This window comes from Sinocyclocheilus grahami, unplaced genomic scaffold (genome assembly GCF_001515645.1).
Source record: "Sinocyclocheilus grahami isolate Dianchi unplaced genomic scaffold, SAMN03320097.WGS_v1.1 scaffold1551.1, whole genome shotgun sequence".
Classification (NCBI taxonomy): Eukaryota; Metazoa; Chordata; class Actinopteri; order Cypriniformes; family Cyprinidae; genus Sinocyclocheilus; species Sinocyclocheilus grahami.
In genome coordinates this window covers 185410-204203 of record NW_015506730.1, presented here as the reverse complement: position 1 = coordinate 204203, position 18794 = coordinate 185410, and the positions used below count along the sequence as shown (strand labels likewise).

The 18794-nt window shown below is 40.3% G+C and overlaps 2 protein-coding genes across 3 annotated transcripts in view; both read left to right on the top strand.

Moving 5' to 3' along the window:
- The window catches only part of LOC107571124 (zinc finger protein 501-like), a 79035-nt gene extending 70438 nt beyond the window's left edge, over positions 1-8597 (top strand). For both annotated transcript variants that reach the window (XM_016257404.1, XM_016257402.1), the window contains one exon: positions 5993-8597. In XM_016257404.1, coding sequence (XP_016112890.1) covers positions 5993-6978 — 986 coding nt within the window. In that variant the 3' untranslated portion in view covers positions 6979-8597. The remainder of the gene's footprint in view (positions 1-5992) is intronic.
- Positions 8598-13765: 5168 nt separating this feature from the next.
- Positions 13766-18794, top strand: part of LOC107571125 (zinc finger protein OZF-like) — a 14144-nt gene continuing 9115 nt past the window's right edge. The window contains exon 1 of the mRNA XM_016257405.1: positions 13766-13840. The gene's annotated coding sequence lies outside the window, so the exon portion shown is untranslated. The remainder of the gene's footprint in view (positions 13841-18794) is intronic.

Here is an 18794-nt window from a genome sequence, read left to right as displayed (position 1 = left end):
TTCTTACTGGTGAAAATCAGATGGTCAAATCTGTTTTCTCTCAGGCCATGTCCATACGTACACGGGTATTTTTAAAAACAGAGTTTTTACTTCTGTTTAAAAAAAATCTCTGTCCACATGAAAACGCAAACGCATGCTATGACGCACTGTCAAGAGCTTGCCTAACCAACAGGTGGCGATATAATCTCAACCGTAAAGCCATATTGGCCAATCAGAAGCCTGAAAAGGTTTCCAGTAGGCAGAGATAACAGCACAGGCTCCGACGTCACAAGCCAAAAACTTCGGTTTCGCCGTCTATACACGACAACACTGCAACCGGAGTTTTTGAAAATCTTCACTCTGGCAGGCGTTTTTAAAAAGGTTTGGTTTCAGTGACCTGGTGCTGCGTTTGCGTGTGGACAAACGGCCAAACCGTGTAGAAAAAGCTGCGGTTTTAAAAATAACCGCGTTCGTGTGGACAGGGCCTCAGGTACTTCGTAGTGTAAGCTTCACAGTGAACATTACTACATCACTCTCGTCAACGTAGTCCATATCAACAACACAAATATATATTGACTCCATATAGTTGTTATTTTGGGAAGTAGGATTATAAAAAATACATGCTAATATAAAATTAAGTAGCCTATATAAAATTGCAAAATAAATCAATCTATCAGTACTTTTTTACTTAAAGGCGTCATATGATGTTGCTAAAAAGACATTATTTGGTGTAATGAAATGTGTTTATGCGGTTTAAGGTTAAAAAAACATTGCACCACCCCTCTGTGGGGTGTCCTGAAGATGCCAGTGCATTGTTTGCCTCTCAGGAGAGAGAGGTGTTTCCCGCACCACCCCTCTGTGGGGTGTCCTGAAGATGCCAGTGCATTGTTTGCCTCTCAGGAGATCAAAGTATTCTAGTTTCTTTTATCCTTACAGTAGTGTAAGCTTCACAGTGAACATTACTACATCACTCTCGTCAACGTAGTCCATATCAACAACACAAATATATATTGACTCCATATAGTTGTTATTTTGGGAAGTAGGATTATAAAAAATACATGCTAATATAAAATTAAGTAGCCTATATAAAATTGCAAAATAAATCCATGGTCTTGTTGGTCAAAAGTGACCGGACACCTGAAATTTTACTTTTTTTTTCTTCAGTAAAATCAATCTAATATATTCTTGTTCAATAATATTTTTTCTTTTGTATTTTGAGATAATTTTATGGTAATAATGAATATTTATGCAATAATTATTATAAATTTTTCCCATTAGAAATAGTACAAAAAAAATTTTCTCTAATTTTTTATTTATCTAATTATTTTTCAATCAATGCAGTATCTCTGATTAAAATAGAGACTAGGCCTTTAAAATCAATTTTTTTGAAGGCAGATTAGCACCTCCTGGTTAGAGCAAAGAAAGAAAAACATGTAATTTCATGGTGTAGCCACTAGATGCCTGTATAAGAATCTATAGAGAGGCTTTTGAATTCCCTAGTTGTTTTTATACATAATTGTTTACTTTTATTAGGTTGTGGATTTAAATGTATATTAAGGCATTCTCAAAGACTACTTTTTGTTAAGGTTTATATTTTTTTTGTTGTTTTAAATGTTGATTTGAAGCATCAGCTTTTGACTTATTATTACTACAGTCAAACCTGAATACAGAAAGCATTTTATACAAAACATTAAAATTCCAAAAAATTTAACAAAAATAAACAGGAATGCTTTATCAGAGCTTAATCCTTCTGGGCCTGATCTGATTTTAACCTCTTATTTCAGTTTTCTGACTCATTTTGGCTGAATGGTTATAGCCATACCAATTCATTTGAGTGTGTATAATTGCATGTGTGTGTCTGTGAGTGGGTGTGTCTGTGAGTGGATGTGTGTGTGTGTGTGTGTCTGTGAGTGGGGGTGTCTGTGGGTGTGTGTCTGTGAGTGTGTGTGTGTCTGTGAGTGGGTGTGTCTGGGTCTGTGAGTGGGTGTGTCTGTGAGTGTGTCTGTCTGTGAGTGTGTCTGTCTGTGAGTGGATGTGTCTGTGAGTGTGTGTGTCTGTGAGTGTGTGTCTGTGAGCGTGAGTGTGTCTGAGCGTGAGTGTGTGTCTGAGTGTGTGTGTGTCTGTGAGTGTGTGTGTGTGTGTCTGTGAGTGGATGTGTCTGGGTGTGTGTGTCTGTGGGTGGGTGTGGAAATATCTGATAATTATGTCCAGCTTTGTGCTGACTCACTGAAACTAAACAAACACTCTTACATCTGAAATAAACATTTATGAATATTCTCTGAAATGTTATTTTCTTTAATGACAAGTCAGTTCTGTGTAGTTCAGCTCACATGTAAACAAGCCTTTTGAGGTTAAATCAGTGTCAGTTCATTATAAATGCGTCTTTAATAATCCTGCTGTGTGTGTGTTCAGATGCTGGGCATGAAAGCGCAGGTGGATGTGGTCTGCTGTAAATCAGTAGGAACTGATCTGTCCATGCTGGATATTGAGGATTTCATCACAGAAATCTGTCAGCTGAAGAAAGAGGTGGCTTCACTGGAGGCAAAGCTGAGAGAAAGAGGAGACCAACTGAACAGAGAGGTTTGAGCAGCTCTTCAGTTCATCTTCAGCTCAACCAAACCAAACTCATTTCTTATCACCATCTCGAAATAAGTCAACACCAAAATATGCTAACAAATAGGGCTGGGTATTGATTAAAAAAAATTGATATCTATACTAGTTCCTGAATGATAGTTTTTCTGTACCAATTTTATGAAATCCGTTTTAACAAGATTACATCACACATTACCTCAAAAAACGTGCATTACTTCATAAAACTGCTGTATTTTTTCAGTTTGTTGAGGTTTTACAGACTTAGACTCGTCTCCTGAGCCACTGCACAGATGAACAAAATGTAACCAACGCAGTAAATCAGTGCAAATAGTTTTAATAAAGTTCAAATAGTTTTCAGTGCAAAATGAACCCCTTTAAGTCAGTATGTGAGGCTCACTATAAAGCTTGGAAGAGCCATTTTTTATATAACTAGTAAGAAGATAGTCATATACAGCTGGGATAGCTTGTTCTTGTTAGTGTGAGTAAATCATGGGGTAATTTTCATTTTTGGGTTTACTATCTCTAACTATATCCCTTTAATGTCAAACTGAACATAACTATAACCCATGCTGTCAGTCAGTGCAGTTACATTGTTGAGCCAGTAGGTGGCAGCAAGGGACAGTCTTTATGAATTAGACATCATTAAACCATTATTTTAAGGGCTGTGTATTGCCAACAAAGTCATGATACGATACCTATCCCGATACAGAGGCCACGATACAATACATATCACGATATGGGACTGCACTGAATTTCACCTCAGCAGAATTTAGAAAAACAACTGTTTATTAAACATTGCATGCTATAGGACCATTGCTAACTATAGAGAGTTGACCTGTGCATTATGAAGGGTCTCCAGTACCACAGTATTACAATATAGGTAATGGCAGATATGTTTCATGTTAACATTGGGCATTCCCCACCAGTTGCAATATTCTGATTGTTTGCATCTTGTTTTTCAGCCCATAAATAATAGTGTACTTGTTCTAATACATTTAATAAAATCATCTTTTTTGGTAGGTTATCATTGCACAAATTAACACACTCTGTACATTTAAAAAATACAAATTAGAAGCGTTCTTTACAAATGCGTTGTCTTCGCTGTAGCTTGTCATGCACACACATTCAGTCATTCACACAGACCATGCTGCGCACACACAGACATTCAGCAACACAGAAACTTCTCAGAGTTGCCCTGCAATTCTATCAATAAAATAGCTTAACTGCTGAAGAGCTCCATTATCTTTCTCAGCAAGGAGTTGGTAACATTATTGTTTCTGAAGCAATTAAAGCCACAGCTTCACGGTTAATAGAGAAAAATAGCAAAAAACAGAGGTGATACCGACCGATACCGAACTGCGGTCTATCAATCGGTGCAACCCTATGTCCAGACTGCTACCTGGCTTGTCGCTGTGAGACCTTTTGTCAGCTGATGCGCCATGTGTCTCAGGTGTGGCTGTCTCTCCCCCAGACATTTTTTGCAGCTCCAGTATCAACATTTCTTTGGCCTGCCTGGCAGTGTCTGTGTTGGAGAAGAATCGATCTTTATACATTTATATTTAGTCATTTAGCAGACACTTTTATCCAAAGCGCCTCTGCAAAGCATCAAGCAAAGTGCTCTTCATTGTTTTGATTCCGTGGTCCTCATCCATTTGTTTCAGCAACAGTCTCTGTAGCACAGTGACAGCAGGAATTACATCTGAGGCTAAAGCATCTGAAGAACTCACTTGACGAGTCATTTCTTCAAAGGGAGCCAAGACATTTACCATCTTCTCCAGAAGATTCCACTGGTTTGAAGCTAGAGTGGCAGGGAGCTCGTTTTCAGACACGTATACTCCAGTCGCCTGTTTTTGCTCAATCAGAGACTGCATCGTGTAGAATGTGCTATTCCAACGAGTCTGCACGTCTTGCTGAAGTCTTTTTATTGGTTGACCGAGCTGTCTCTGAATATCCTGTAACCGAGAGTATGCCAGGTTGGAGTGTTTAAAGTGGCTGACTATATATATAGCGTTATGTCAAAATACCCATTTATTTCATTTTAAATTAAACAATTTGTAATCCTGATAGTATTCCCACTTTTTACAAAATGTAACTTTTGTTTTTTGATGTAACTGTAACGGATTACAGTTACTAGATTTTTATATCCTGATTACGTAACGCCGTTACATGTATTCCGTTACTCCCCAATACTGATAACAGCATATCTAAAAGTATGAGAAAACAACAAACAAACAAAAAACCCATACCATTAAGAGCCGTGTGCTTGCACAGGTTCTGCGTGATCCTCTTCACTAGTATTCTCTGGGTCTCATTCGGGCTCAAATTGATAAGCAATATTGACTACGCCATTGTTTACAACACAACACCAGTGCACATGTGAGGGGCGTGACGTTTAGAGGCGCACTGGTGGTTTAGCGAATCACAACACACTGAGCCAGCTAACCAATCTGATCCGATTGTGTATCTGAGGGAGGGGCTTCATAAACCAGGAAATCATCAGAGTGTTCAAAGGAGAAGGGACAGAGCGGTGTAGAATAAAGGTAAATTGTAAAAAAAAAAAAAAACATTTCAACGAAGCATTAACACATGTTAGACTCCACCCCATAAACACAATCAAGCCTAGAAAAAAAACCGGTCAGCCACCCCTTTAGAATTCTTACTTTCGTTTAATGGTCAAACGGTCAATATGAGCATCCCTATCACACACGTTTGAGCTTCCGTGTTCAGTGTATTTGATGCACACTTTTGTAACAATCTCTCATTCATTTATCATTTACTTTTATGTGCTATCAGACTGAGACATCATTATCATAACGCGTTGCTATGGGTTGCGTCTTGTAAAATACAAGCTGTTTATATCAGCACAGCAGTCCCATATTCATAATTGTGACCACACAGTATGTTTTCATTGGTTAACGTTGTGACATGTTTACATCTACCTTTATATAGTGTGTGTGTGTATAGAGAGATTTTTTTATTATATATATATATATATATATATATATATACATATTTTACTTTTATTCTCTGCAAAACTCTATACATTGGCTTGATTTTAATAACTTTAATGTATTTGAATACCAAACCAAACACTAGGAATATACAAGTATCGGATTGGTACTCGGTATCGGCAGATACTCAATATTCAATGACTCGCATCGGGGGCACAAAAACCTGATCGGGACATCCCTAATTACGATATATATATCGCACAACCCTCATGCAGACCTAAATTCATGTGGAGCAGCGTTTGTTGTGAATTCTGCCAATTTGAGAACAGCTGCATGTGTATAAAAGATCAAAGCCTTTGTTGTTTGATAACCCCACTTAGACATATCACAATTTCAATTTTGTTTTGACTGATTATTCAGCTCTAGAACTTATAGAAAAAGTTATTTTATGCCAATTTTGTTCCTTTCAGATGACAGCACTAGTTCATTTTCTGATGGAGAAACTGGATCTACATCTAAAGAGCAAAGGACAGTGACCAACTGTGGAAAAACACTGAGCAAACAGGGTCATTTAACGAGAACTCAGAGAAAACACACAAAACAGAATAACTTCACCTGCAAGATATGCAACATCAGCTTTCCGACCTTCAAAGAGAAAACACTTCATTCAAAAGAGCACAGTATGAAGAAGGAGTCTCGCTGCGAACAGTGCGGGAAGGATTTTTTCAACACTCCTTACAATATGAAAGCTCATATAAAGACACACGAAGAAAAGTCTCTTCAGTGCAACGAATGCAACAAGTATTTCCGCAACAAACGCGATCTTTCTGTTCATAAGAGGATCCACACGGGTGAAAAACCATACAAGTGCCCTCAATGCGAGAAGAGCTTCAACCAGGGATCTAATCTGAAGACACATTTACTCAGGCACAGCAATGAGAGACCGCATCAGTGCAGTGAATGTGGAAAACATTTTATAAGCTCAGCTTCTCTAAAGTTCCATCAAAAAATGCCCTCTGATGACAACCCATATCAGGGTTCACACTGTGAGAAACGTTTCCATTATTCGACTCACCGAAAAACCCATGAGAGGATTCACACCGGAGAAAAACCGTACCTGTGCTCCGACTGCGGGAAGAGCTTCGCTAGTTCATTTGCTTTCAAAGTTCATCAGAGAATTCACACAGGAGAAAGACCGTATCCCTGTAGTGATTGTGGGAAGAGGTTTTATAAGCTAAGTGACTTAAAAGTGCACCGGAGGACTCATACAAGAGAAAAACCTTTTAAATGCTCACTTTGTGACAAGACTTTCGCTGTATCAACTTCCCTGAAGATCCATGAACGAATGCATACAGGAGAGAAACCTTACTGCTGCTCCATCTGCGGCGAGAGATTCGCTTTTAAATGGGGTTTTAAGACACATAAGAAGAAACACGCTGCCCCAGAATCGTCATAGATTCATCATGTAATTATTTTTAGGTTGTCAAAAACACAGTATTACAGAAATGTTTTATGGTTGTAAAAAGTAAAAAAGTTGTCTCTAGGACAGGGATGTCCAAACCTGCTCCTTGAGGGCCTCTGTCCTGCAGAGTTGAGCTCCAACCATAAATAAACACACCTGAAGCAGCTAATCAAGAGCTGTGTTTAAAAAACTGTCTGAAATCACCTGCCCCATTTCAAATGACATCGAAAACCACACTGGATTTTGAGTATGCTCAATCAATCCCACAATGCGCCGCAATAATGAGTGTACAAATAATATACACCAACAGCTAGCGAATACCCATAATGCACACCTGTCACGTGCTCCGGGTGAACCTGCTCTCATCTGTGAAAAGCACAGGGCGCCAGTGGCGGACATGCCTATTCTGGTGTTCAATGGCAACAGCCAATCGAGCTCCACGGTGCCAGACAGTGAACATAGGGCCACTAGAGGACGTTGGGCCCTCAGGCCACCCTCATGAAGTCTGTTTCTGATTGTTTGGTCCGAGACGTTCACACCAGGGGCCTGCTGGAGGTCATTTTGTAGGGCTCTGGCAGTGCTCATCATGTTCCTCCTTGCACACAAAGGAGCAGATACCGGTCCTGCTGATGGGTTAAGGCTCTGTCCTGCTCTCCTAGAGTAACTGCCTTAGACACAGCAAACCTTCTGGCGAAGGCACATATTGATGTGCCATCCTGGAGGAGTTGGACTGCCTGTGCAACCTCTGTAGGGTCCAGCTATCGCCTCATGCTTCCAGTAGTGACACTGGCCCTAGCCAAATGCAAAACTAGTGACAAACAGTCAAAAAAGATGAGTAGGGAAAAAATGTCAGTGGCCTCCACCTGTGTTACATCCTGCTTCCTAGTCTAGAGGTATTGTGGAGGCGTAACAAGAAGTCTTAAACGCCTTAGGGCGTAACACCCCCACCACTAAGATTACAGACCAGAGTTCACTGAAGTTTCTGTCCCACCATTCTAATTACACATCACTTAAGCAGTCCCATCCACAGATCTTGATAAGGCATCCGCGACAATATTGTTGGTGCCTCCCTACCCTATCCACGCAGTCCTCCATACGTGGAAGTGGAAAAGAATCAGGCTTTGTGACCGCGTTCACTTTGCAAAAGTCTACAAAAACGGTAAGTTCCATATGCCTTGGGAACTAATAGGCAGGGTGAACTCCACGGACTCTGGCTGTGTTGAGCTAAACCATGCTGTAGCATATATTCAACTTCAGTCTTCATTATGTGTCCCTTCACTGGGTTAACACTCCTCTGTAGGAGTGTTGTTTAATCGGCTTGGCCGAACCCACGTCAATGTTGTGTTCAAGGATTGTGGTTCTCCCTGGAACATTGGAGAACAGGGATGGGAACTGATACATCAACTGCGTGATCTGGTCAACCTGCTCAGGTTCGAGGTGAGAAAGAAAAGAGGTGAGGTCTTTTAACACAGCAGAGTTCTGTAATTTTACACAATCTTGCTTAGTGGCTTGCATCACTACCGCTGCTGGTAATGGTAAAGTTGCAGGGGTGCATGGGGAAACAGGCTTAGAGTCTTGCACAAACTTCTTTAGCATGTTGACATGACATACTCTAGTCCAGGGGTGGCGAACGTCCGGTCCTGGAGAGCCGCAGCCCTGCAGAGTTCAGCTCCAACCCTAATTAAAACTCACCTGCCTGTAGCTTCCTAGTAACCCTTCAGACCTTGATTAGCATGTTCAGGTGTGTTTGATTAGGGTTGAAGCAAAACTCTGTAGGGCTGCGGCTCTCCAGGACTGACGTTCGCCACCCCTGCTCTAGTCTCACGCCGCCTGTCAGGAGTGTTGATGATATAGTCTGTCTCGTTGAGTTTCTCTTTCACAGAGTAGGGACCGCAGAACTTGGCATGCAGCGCTGAACCCGGCTCAGGCAGAACAACAAGAACTTAATCACTGGGCTGGAAGCTGCAAACAACACTCTTCATATCATAGAGTTTCTTCATTCAAGTTTTCCCTGGCCAGTTCGCGAGCTCTGTGTAGGCGTTCTCGACATGAGCTTACATAGTCTGGAACAGGCACAGGCGGTGAATCTTTAGCTAACAGTTGCTTGCTCAACACTTTGAGTGGTCCTCTCACACTGTGACTGAAGACAAGATCGGCAGGGCTGAATCCAAGTGACTCTTGTTCGGCTTCTCTGACAGCAAACAACAGTAATGGCAAACCTTCTGCCCAGTCTTTACCACTTGCTAAGCAGTAAGTCCTCAACATAATTTTCAAGGTTTGGTGGAACCTTTCCACAGCCCCTTGAGACTGTGGGTGATAAGCGCTTGAAAGTTCATGCTTTATTTCAAACTGCTTCAGGGTTTGCACGAACAGTTTTGTGGTAAAGTTTGTGCCTCGATCAGTCTGTATAACCTTTGGCAATCCAAAGACCATACATTATTTGATTAGCTCTCGAATAATTATAGGAGCTTTTATAGAGCGTAACGGAATCGCTTCAGGGAAACGGGTAGACATGCACATTATAGTCAGAATGTACTCATGTCCTGATTTTGATTTGGGCAGGGGACCAACGCAGTCTAGCAACAAACGTTCAAAAGGTTCTCGCATGACTGGAATTGGGCGTAAGGGGGCAACGGGCAGTTTCTGGTTAGGCTTACCAGCTATTTGGCAAAAAGTGCATGATTGGCAGAACGTAGAAACTGCAGACCCGGCCAATAGAAATAGCGGGATACACGCTCAAATGTCCCAAGTGCCCTGAGAGTGCATGTTCATGAGCGATTTTCAGGACTGGTTCCCTGTATTGCTGAGGACTTCGTTAAGGGAGGAACGAGCAATGGGTCTCCAACAGCGCATTAGAATGTCCCCTTCCCAAAAGTATTTAACTTTTTCGGGGCAATTCATTTTTGATATTTGTAACTGACTCGATACAACAGGCCAGAGAACAATCGACCCGCTCTGCCCATTTGAAGTACAAGCTGCAGCTCAAGAGCATCGACTGTTTCGTAGGGCTCTGCAGTATCCGCTATCACTGGCTTTACATCACAAATGTTAGAGTCAATTAAGAAACTCTCAGACAGATCTTGATAATGCATCTAAACTCTGCAGGATGGTGGACCTCCAGGAGCAGGATTGGACACCCCTGCTCTAGAACATTACATACTGTGTAAAAATGAATCCTATGTTTTTACTTTAAATTCATTGTAATGTGCAGATCAATGTCTGATATTGGATTACAATGTGTGTTTATGGGTTTTTAATCACAGTAACAGAATGACGAGTCCTAATTCTTTTAGCAGTTATTAAATACTTCCTGAAAAACATGATGACATCTAATGACCTTTATTGGCCTCAGTTATTTTGCTACACAAACTGAAATGATCCAGACATGAATATGCAATAATATGTCAAAATATCAGTTTTTGGGAGTGACCGGCATTTACTTACAGGTGTGAATCTTTGAGTGTTCCGTTAAAGGTCCACTGAAGTGCCTATGTGGTGACGTAATTTCAACTAAAACAAAAAGACAAGGGGCGGGCTATATTGAGGCATTCCAGCCTTTTGTTAAATGGCCAATAGTGTTTCATTCATATCAGCTTGGCCGAGACAGGGGTAGCTGCAGCCTGGAGTAATGGGTGTGCTGGAAGGAGGTGCTCCGAAAGGTAAATCAGTACAACTACCCCTATCCCTACCCCTGCATCCTGACAGACAGCTTTGTCGACCAATCATGAAGACCTTTCTCCATGCCCCCACCTTTTGGGATGCCTTAACCCTACACCACGCCCATTACTCCAGCCTGCAGTTATCTCTACTTGACTTGGGCCAGAGTCATTGATCCCGGTAAATCTGCTTTTGATAGCTTATGACATCCAGATTATCTCTTTGGAATTTGAAACAGTTACTAAGGCAAAACAGTGACCATAATCTTGCTGAGGATGGATATATTGGTAAGTGGCACCAGTGGTATCCGCTGATCTATAACAGATGCCATTCACCAATATATGTCTATACAGACTCGGCATGAGAAACAGCACTAATGAGCTGAAGAGATGCCACCTTTGATCTTTGATCAGAACATCTGTCCCATCAATATCGCTATAAAATATAGCATTCTGTGTAGAATTCAGATAGGTCTGACAAGTTTTGTTGTCTGTGCCGGTTCACACATGTGATCCGGTCTGTTATAGTGTCTCCGGACCAGAGCACACTGTAACCACTCTGCTGTGCTATTCCAATCAAAAAATCCTGGGCTGGTACCAAGATCCTGGTTCCGAACAGGCCCTGAAACCTTGCTTGTCTCGAACAAGGGATCCTATGACGTCAGTAGGCGGAGCTTCCACTAGAGACCACAGTTTAAAAGGTGCCATTTTTAAAAGTTGTCAGAGTTCAGGCAAATTGACAACAATTAAATATATCAGTGGTCGGCAGAAGAGACCAACACTTTCCTTCTGCAAGAGATTAGCAAGCTATTCCGGTCACATGTTGGTGACATAGAGGGTTCTGCTCCCTGTCATTGGAAACATGAGCCAGTTCTGAACGAGTGCCACTCTTGGCTGAGCACCGGTTCCAGCACCAGCCTCGGCTATATGTGTGTGCGTGCTGTAACACTAACACCAAACCAGACTTCATTTGCCCCAATCAAAAGCATGCACTGTTGGGATTTTTCCCTATTCCCTACATAGTGCACTAGGTGCCATTCACCATAATAATTCTGTGAACAAGTGACTGATTTCAGCTGCAGCTTCAGCATCTATTTATAGTGCAGGGGGCCGGACACTTTGCATTCTAGAGAGCATTTGATTGAACAAAAAGTTGGATGAGAAACTGAAGTGCAGGGTGATGTCATCAAAATTGTTGATTCATATTGGTGGAAATGATAGACTAAGTTGATGCTTATGTCTTCTAAATGTGACTTTTGTCATTGTTTTAGATCGCATAAGCTTTTAGATTAAAGGGTTAGTTCACCCAAAAATGAAAAATAGGCTGCATTTTACTCACCCCCGGGGCATCCTAGGTGTATATGACTTTCTTCTTTCAGACAAATCCAGTTGGAGTTATATAAAAAATTGTCTTTGATCTTTCAATCTGTTTAATGGCACTCAGCGGGTGTTGCAGTGCATCAGTCCAAAAGAAGTTAAATAAAAAGCGCCCATCCATAATAAAAAGTGTCTCACATGGCTCTGGTGGGAGAACAAAGGCCTTTTGTAGCGAATCGATACGTTTTGAATATGGATATTTTTCTTACCAAAACGCATCGATTCGCTACAGAAGGCCTTTGTTCTGAGGGGAGTGAGTGTACAGCACTCCCTTCCACCTTCAATACCACGACTGAGGTGAGACCCTATACATAACATCTCAGCATACCCTACAGTAAGCAGTGTAATACAACTAAAAAAGCAAGTTTATTGTGTTACTCTCTCTGTTGTTAATCTCTTTACTGCGTTTTTCTGATTCTGTGTGCATTTTCTCTTGTCCTGTCCTTCAGAAAGCCACCAACTTGCGTAATTAAAAAATTAATGGTCATTTAAATTGACCAGCCAACTAACATGATTGTCTTTATTTTATAATTACGTATATGAACATATGGATATGCTATAGGCCTATCCATCTCTTGGCCACGCCACTCAAATACAGTGTTTTTGAAATAAAAGAAATTAGGTTTGGTGCAGCCCTCCACACACCTGAGAGGAGCATCTTTACTTCACTTCAGCTCCATCGCTTGTACGGTAGGTAGGAGGCGCTCTGACTTTCTTCTTTATTCCATCGGTAAAACCACTGAAGAATCTGATCAATGGAACTGGAATAGAATCAAATAAATTTGCATCTGTAATAGTAACTTCTCCAATAGTGCCTTGGTTATTAGAACAGCCTGAAGTTGACTTAAACATACAAAAAGAAATTAAGGGAATGGGGGACAAGATTAATTTAAAAGTGTATGATAAAGAATATCTAAAAACTATGCATTATTTATTTCTCCATGTTTACACAGATGGATCAAAGAACATAGAAACTGGAAGGACAAGTGCTGTATGTTTCATTCCAGAATTTGAGGTTAGGAAGGCTGGAAGAATTACATACTGTAATTGGTAGCAATCCTTATGGCTTTAGGGTGGGTAAATGAAGTAAGACCGGATAAAGTAATAATATGCTCAATGGCGGTTCTTATGAGTTTACAATCATGGCAATTAAATAGAAATGAAATTTGATCAGAAATCATGATTACGCTATACAGTATTAAACCGATAGGGATAATACTCTGTTTATATGGGTACCAGCACATGTGAGAATTCAAGGTAAAGAAGAGGTAGATAAAATGGCAAAATAATCCTTAATGGTTGGTCCAAGTATAAATATTGCACTCAGCAGAAGAGAAGGGAAACATTTAATATTAAACGCATGCAATATTACAGAGTCAGACATATGGGCTCGTGTCAAACAGGTAGGTATTATCACAAAATACAAAGGATCATGAAGAGAAGTAAAATTATTCATAACATAAGTAGAAGGGAACAAGTCATTTTCACACATATATGAATAGGACAACATTATAAGGAAATACTGGCCTTTGTGTGTTCAACATAGGAATCAGTCGAACACGTTCTGAATTACAATCTTTAGGAATTAAAGAATTTTCATTATAGTATTCTGAATGATGGTCCGAACGCAGGAAAGCGTTAAGTGCAATCTTGAGATTTCTTAGGAATTGTGGAGTAATGAACAGAATATAGGATTTACATTTTCTTCACACTCCGTCACAGTAGGTGGCGGTATGCACATATATTAAGTTGGTTCGCCACCCACCATAAAACCAGAAGAAGAAGAACCACTGAAGAAAGAAAGGAGACTGAGCACTCAGACGGTTAGTGTTGAATCTCTTTTATATTATTCATGTGTTTTAGATGGTTATTTTTCTATCGCTAGTGTTTTATGAATGAAGCCTCCTGAAAAATAAGGACGGGTTTACTACAGTAACCATAACAAATGTCCTATTGTTTTACTACAGTAAGTTTTTAAACCATGATATTTGTCGTAAACAATGTCTTCATATTGTGATAATATTCTCATGTATTCTTCAATAACAAGTCAGTTCTGTGTAGTTCAGCTCACATGTAAACAATTCTTTTGAGGTTAAATCAGTGTGTATTCATTATTGAAGAAACCACCGCAGAGAAAGAACAACAACACCGTGATGAGGAAGAGGAGGATGAGGAGAATAATGGGGATGTTGATGAAGGTGACTTTGTTCCTTCAGGTATGGTTCTTCCTTTTATGACCAGAAATGCTGAATAAACAAAATTGGTGTTCATTTATAAAAAGTATTATGCATGTACAGTCCTAAATTCATGTGGAGCAGTGTTTGTGGAGAGACATTGAGAACGACATACCGTTAGCTGCATGTGTATAAAATATCACGGCGCTACACATCAGATTGTGTATTTATTTAAATCACAGCCTTTGCAGTTTGACAATCATAATAAGACATATCTCAATTTATTTTGGCTGATTGTTCAGTTAAATTCAATTCAAGTTTATTTGTATAGCGCTTTTCACGATACAAGTCATTGCAAAGCAACTTTACAGCAAATTAAGTTTCTACATTATTTAGTGGTAGCTTATCAGTGGTGACTGTCAGTTAATGTACATATGACAGAAATGTAGGGAAAAATCAATATAAGACGTAATCAAACAGACGATGAACACTATTAACAGCAATTATTATATGATGCAATCAAACTTTTAGCAAAATGTGGTAGTTGTGTAAGTTGTTTCAGGGTTGGCATCATCTGAGGTCCTCTGAGGGGTTGCATCATCTCTTCTCAGGTGTTCTGGATCCAGACTGAAGCTTGTGTAAATCCTAGGTTGTCTGACATGAGCTCCGCTCCGACTCTGCTGGGGTGCAGGCCATCAGCGCGAAAAAGCCTAGGACGCTCCCAGAAAAAATTCCAATTATTAACAAAGAGCAGTTTCTGTTCTATACACCATGACAATAACCATTCATTTAAAGTAAAAAGTCTACTGAACCTTTCATGTTCTCGTCGATACGTGGGAAGCGGTCCTGACACGATGATCGTCGTCAAGGGCGATGTGCGGCGCACCGTCTCGATCAGGCTCCTGAAGTCCCTCTTCAGTGTCTCCGTCTACTGCAGCTAGGTGTCATTAGCCCCCGTGTGAAGCGCGACCGCTCCGGTGCTCTCGCCGCCCTTCAGGATTGCGGGTATCTGCGCAGAAACATCGAGAACACGAGCACCAGGGAAACAGTGTGTGTGCACTTTACCTTCAGCTAACGTAGCACGGACGTGCCGGACGATGGAGTCTCCGATGATCACAGCGTCGCGTTCCGTCTCGCGGAGGGGAGCGAAGCGGTTCCGGGTGGAGGTGGTGGGAGAGTTAGCAGCACGTTGTATACTTACCCCGGACTTGTGAGCGTCAGCCTGGGATGTTTCCAGCGCGGCTCTCCGCTCTCTCAGCTGGGTCTGCTTCGCCACCAGGCCCCGGATCTGCTTCTCCACGGCCTCCAGCTCGAGCTGCACCAAATGCAGCTCGAACGTGTCCTCACCTGCACTCAAAGATAGCCCCACATCCGCTATTAAAGCAAGTAACCGTGAGTAAAACAATGGTAATGTGTGTGAATAGAGTATTAGCAATGTAAGCGAGATTAGCGGCAACCACGCTGGCGATGCTAACAAGCTAAATGCTAATAGCGGACTCGGGAAATCAAAATAAAACTAGTGATAACAAGGCGCTCTGGTTGTTTTTGTTGTAGAATACGATAGGGGATATATTCACACGTTATAGAAACGAAAATGGTGTATAAAATTGATTTTAAGATAAAAAAAAAGTAGATGATAAAAAATTTAATTGACGGAGCTCAAACTCAAAACACATGGCAGCAGCAAACAGAAAGTCAGAGCTGAATTTGTTGTTCCACTCAAAGTTATAGAAAAAATGATATTTTATGACAATTTTGTTTCTTTCAGATAAGAATGCTGGTTCATCTTCTGATGGAGAAACAATGAGAATTCGTATCAGTGCAGTGAATGTGGAAAACCTTTTATAAGCTCAGCTTCTCTAAAGTTACACCAAAAAATGCACTCTGATGACAAACCATATCAGTGTTCACACTGTGAGAAACGTTTCCATCTTTCAACTCACTGTAAAACCCACGAGAGGATTCACACCGGAGAGAAACCGTACCTGTGCTCCGACTGCGGGAAGAGCTTCGCTAGATCATTTGCTTTCAAAATTCATCAGAGAGTTCACACAGGAGAAAGACCGTATCCCTGTAGTGATTGTGGGAAGGGTTTTATTAACGCAAATGACTTAAAAATACACCGGAGGACTCATACGGGAGAAAAACCTTTTAAATGCTCGTATTGTGACAAGACTTTCGCTCGAGGATGTGTCAAGAATGTCCATGAGCGACATCATACAGGAGAGAAACCTTACCGCTGCTCCATCTGCGGCGAGAGATTCGCTTTTAAATGGGGTTTTAAGACACACAAGAAGAAACACGCTGCCCCACAATCATCATAGCTTCATCATGTAATTATTTCTAGGTTGTCAAAAACACAGCGTTACAGGAATGTTGTTTTATTGTTGTAAAAAAGTAAAACCTATAACAAGAATGTCTCTAGGACAGGGGTGCTCAAACCTGCTCCTGGAGGGCCGCTGTCCTGCAGAGTTTAGCTCCAACTATAATTAAACACACCTGAAGCAGCTCATCAAGAGCTGTGTCTGGAATCACCACTGTACCCTTGAATAGGGCACTATTTGAGAAGACAGCCATTTGTAATGGCATCCAAAACCACAGTGGACTTTACACAGTGTGCTCATTCAGTCCCACAATTCACCAACGAGTGGACAAATGATGTACACCAACAGCTAATGAATGCCCATAATGCACCATGATGTTCGAGCCAAATTAATTTCCGTGTCTCACCAGAAGATGGCATCTGCAGCTGAATCATCCCTCCATTTTCTAAACCACTGGTCCAATGTGGCCACAATGTAGTATCATACAGGCATACATTCCTTTTAATTAATTATTAAATTATTTTATTAAGGTTTATACATGCTAGTGTCTTTAACAGAGTTCAAGATACATCTTTTAATCCTACTACTGGATCTTGCAGTTAAGTTTCAAATTATTAATAATCCCTTCCGGCACACTCAAGTGTTTGAATTCACTCACTTGTTTTCATTGACTCCTTCAAGTGGACTAATAGTGATTGAGGGAGTAGGGGGTTATTTCAAACAAAGCAAAGGTCTTCAGTCTCGCTAGAAACTTCAGGTAAGCGTGTTGGCACTAAACTCTGCAGGATGGTGGACCTCCAGGAGCAGGATTGGACACCCCTGCTCTAGAACATTACATACTGTGTAAAAATGAATCCTATGTTTTTACTTTAAATTCATTGTAATGTGCAGATCAATGTCTGATATTGGATTACTATATGTGTGTTTATGGGTTTTTAATCACAGTAACAGAATGACGAGTCCTAATTCTTTTAGCAGTTATTTAATACTTCCTAAAAAAAACATGGTGGCATGCAATGACCCTTATTGGCCTCAGTTACTTTGTTACACAAGCTGAAATGATCCAGACATGAATATGCAATAATATGTCACAGTATCAGTTTTTGGGGATTAACAACGACATTTATTACAGGTGTGAATCTTGGATATGTTTTAATGTCGGTAATAATTTAACCACCAACAACGGACGAGTCCTAATTCTTTTAGCAGTTATTTAATACTTCCTAAAAAAAACATGGTGGCATGCAATGACCCTTATTGGCCTCAGTTACTTTGTTACACAAGCTGAAATGATCCAGACATGAATATGCAATAATATGTCACAGTATCAGTTTTTGGGGATTAACAACATTTATTACAGGTGTGAATCTTGGATATGTTTTAATGTCGGTAATAATTTAACCACCAACAACGTATCTAATATTCTTGTTCTTGTTTATTTATTCATATAGCACCATTTAAAACACAACCGAGGTTGAACCAAAGTGCTTTACATAAAAAGTACAAGAATGAAAACAAACATCGACGACATAAAACACCACATCGGCATATAAAATACCACCTCAATCATTGTATGCCACCAACATTAGATGTGCTTTCAACGGTTTCTTAAAAATGTACTGATTTGGCAGACCTGATCAGCAGAGGCAACTCATTCCAAAGTCTTGGCGATTATATTTAGTCTTTATATAGGCGATTTGTTCTACACGGTAAGAAAAAATTCAGTAAAATTTACGGTAAAAAACGGCAGCTGTGGTTGCCGGAATTTTAAAAAACAGCAGCTGTGGTTGCCGGAATTTTACCGTAAAAAATATGGTAGCAACGTTTTAGGTTTTACAGTTTTAACTTAAATTTACAGTTACATACCATAATTTCATTAACTGATATAATGTTAATATACCAACCTATTGAAGTACTGAAATCTGTTTTGTAGCTTTGTAATACACTGATAACCACCAAATGCAGGAGGTGATGAGAAAGTCACATTATGAACCAAAGCCCATCACAAGCAGCTTTTAAATAATAGCATATATAGAAGTTGCACAGTGTGTCATTCACACAAACACTAAACACCATCACGGTGACACACATGACACTGAAATAATGCAATGAACATTCATTTAACAACATTAGGTGTAACACACAACCCTCATATACAAAACTGATAAGAAAAAACTAAGAAGAAACAGTTATTTCAACAAAAAAACATCCAATTTGTAATGTAATGCAGGGAATTCTGGGAATGTCAATTTACGGTTATTCACTGTAAATTATACGGT